Source organism: Citrus clementina, unplaced genomic scaffold (genome assembly GCF_000493195.1).
Source record: "Citrus clementina cultivar Clemenules unplaced genomic scaffold, Citrus_clementina_v1.0 scaffold_9, whole genome shotgun sequence".
Taxonomy (NCBI): domain Eukaryota; kingdom Viridiplantae; phylum Streptophyta; class Magnoliopsida; order Sapindales; family Rutaceae; genus Citrus; species Citrus x clementina.
This window is the reverse complement of record NW_006261964.1, coordinates 7,153,993-7,156,186: the sequence shown is the minus strand read 5'-3', so window position 1 is coordinate 7,156,186 and position 2,194 is coordinate 7,153,993. Positions and strand designations below refer to the sequence as shown.

Here is a 2,194-nt window from a genome sequence, read left to right as displayed (position 1 = left end):
GATACCCATCACCAACTCAAATTTCAATGTCACATAGGTGAGCTAAAACCAGTCTAACTTCAATTCTTGGATCCCACCGAGTAATTTCCAAGTATTGCAGTGGCATATACATATATATATATATATATTATATTGGGTCATATCATTGGTAATCAAGAAAAAACTTGATCTGGAATCATATGAAGTGATTATTGAGATTGAGTGAGAGTCATTCCTCTTAATTATTGTTTGACAGGTCAAAGTACGGGATTTGTCCATGACTATGCTTGACTATGCTGATGAGTTTGAAAAATCCTACAGGCATGCATATTTAATCACTTAGAAACAGAATGACTTTGTTTATTTCATTAATTAATTTAAGCTCTAACTATTTATTCTTGTCGTTTTTTATTTTCATTAGAATAATTATTTTAATTACCTCACAATTTTTTTTAGAACATAGAAATAGATAGGCAGCTTGATGAAAACGGTAGAAAATAGAAATTAGTTACCATACAGGCTTGTTATCAGATGCAAATTATAAATAAATGTTCTCTAGAGAGTTATATATATTATTTTGCAATTAAACCAATTCATTAAGGTAAAGACCAAGCTAACTAAGTTTGATTAATTCCTGACAGCTATAGCTTCTTGTTAAAAAATATAGTGACTATTAATTAACTAACTATTGAAGCAAGTTGTCTTTTTTTTTTTTTTTAAATCAGATTGATCTTAAATTTTATTCCAACATGAAAATGAATACAAGCAACACTCTTCATACTGAAAAAGGAGTACCAAAAACAAAAATAGGGGGAAAAAAGGTAATCTAAAACAAATCCAAAGACCAAGCCAAATTAACTTCAAAACATATATGGAGAAATTTAAACCTCACACATAGGTTTTATATTCTTCATCTTCAGTGTAGCTAGGATGGACTGCATCTGCCCTGCCACCCTTCTATATATATTTGAACTTTGAAGTGTGTAAGCCTCACATAATTGAGCAACTGGTAACAACACTTGCAAAGTGAAGTCCAGTTTCCAATATTCTAAATGCTGTTCCCCATCGATTCTAGAAATCAATGAACAAGAAGAAATTCACTCTCACAATATATAAAGATCAGCACTATATCCGAATTTATAAAAATGTTATGCACCAAATTAAATAATCAACTGATCACTCAAAATTAATAATAGTTTATTCAAAACTCACCCTTCTCTCCGCTGGGATATTTGGATTGTATGGAACAATTGCATGATGTGAAGAATTCTCGGAAGGATAGCGCGAATAGGGGACAATTCTTTGGCTCCTGGACCTACTAGGACTTGGCTGTAATCAGTTACAAAGTCAATATAAGTTTTATAAATAGGCAATTAATTTCAAAATATTTTGATTAGGCAAAATGATATAATAATAATAATAATATTATTAGAAATACCTCATAATATCCATCTTCCCTATTTTCCTCTAATGCTTCCTTCCTCAAACACTCAAGCAATGCAAAATTATCCACAAACTGCTCCAGGCTATGCGTGTGATTAAAGTGCCCTTCTTCACCGCGGAAACATTCCAGGCAGATATTGTAAGGAAAACTCCTGGTTTTGAAGCACCTCGTGCAAGTAAAATACTCGTTGGTTATGAAGATTTTGCACTGGCGGCAAATTGGCCTCCCACTTTTTATTATATAGTAGAGAGTCAACACTTCATTGAAATCTAAACCTCTGCTTCCATCGACGTCTAGATCATTGAAGAAGTCACGAGTACACATGTTCCGATCGTATGCTTCCAGCGACATGAATTCTGAAAACTCTCTGTAACTCACCCTACCGTTTCCATCTTCATCCATTGATTCGAAAAATTGGTCGAATAAACGTCTTTCTTCATCGGTGCCTGACTCATAATAGGCTAAAGCAACCTCGTTCAAATCCTCCATTATTGTTTCTTTCTTGGCTTAATTTGCCAGAGTTTGTAAGGAGTGAAGACCTTTTTATATTTCTCTACATGTTATGCTAATTGGTTTCGTCAAGGGATAATGATTAAAGGCCCCCTTATGTTTCAGTAAATTAACCTCTTGTCTTCCGTATTTCAAAACCTATCAAAAACCCTAGTTATTAAAAGTTTCTGTTCAAACTTATGATTAATTTTTTTAATTGACAATTAATTGCTGAACTTTGTGATCAATAAAAGATAATCGTAAAGGATAAATTAGTAAAAA

The 2,194-nt window shown here is 32.7% G+C and overlaps 1 protein-coding gene across 1 annotated transcript; it reads right to left on the bottom strand.

Moving 5' to 3' along the window:
• Positions 1-969: 969 nt before the first annotated feature.
• LOC18031896 lies at positions 970-1,912 on the bottom strand. The gene is made up of 3 exons (XM_024185450.1): positions 1,418-1,912; positions 1,192-1,308; positions 970-1,050 (listed from the first exon to the last, which is right to left on the bottom strand). The coding sequence occupies exons 1-3, from the start codon at positions 1,910-1,912 to the stop codon at positions 970-972; spliced, it is 693 nt and encodes a 230-aa protein (XP_024041218.1).
• Between the last annotated feature and the right edge of the window lie 282 nt (positions 1,913-2,194).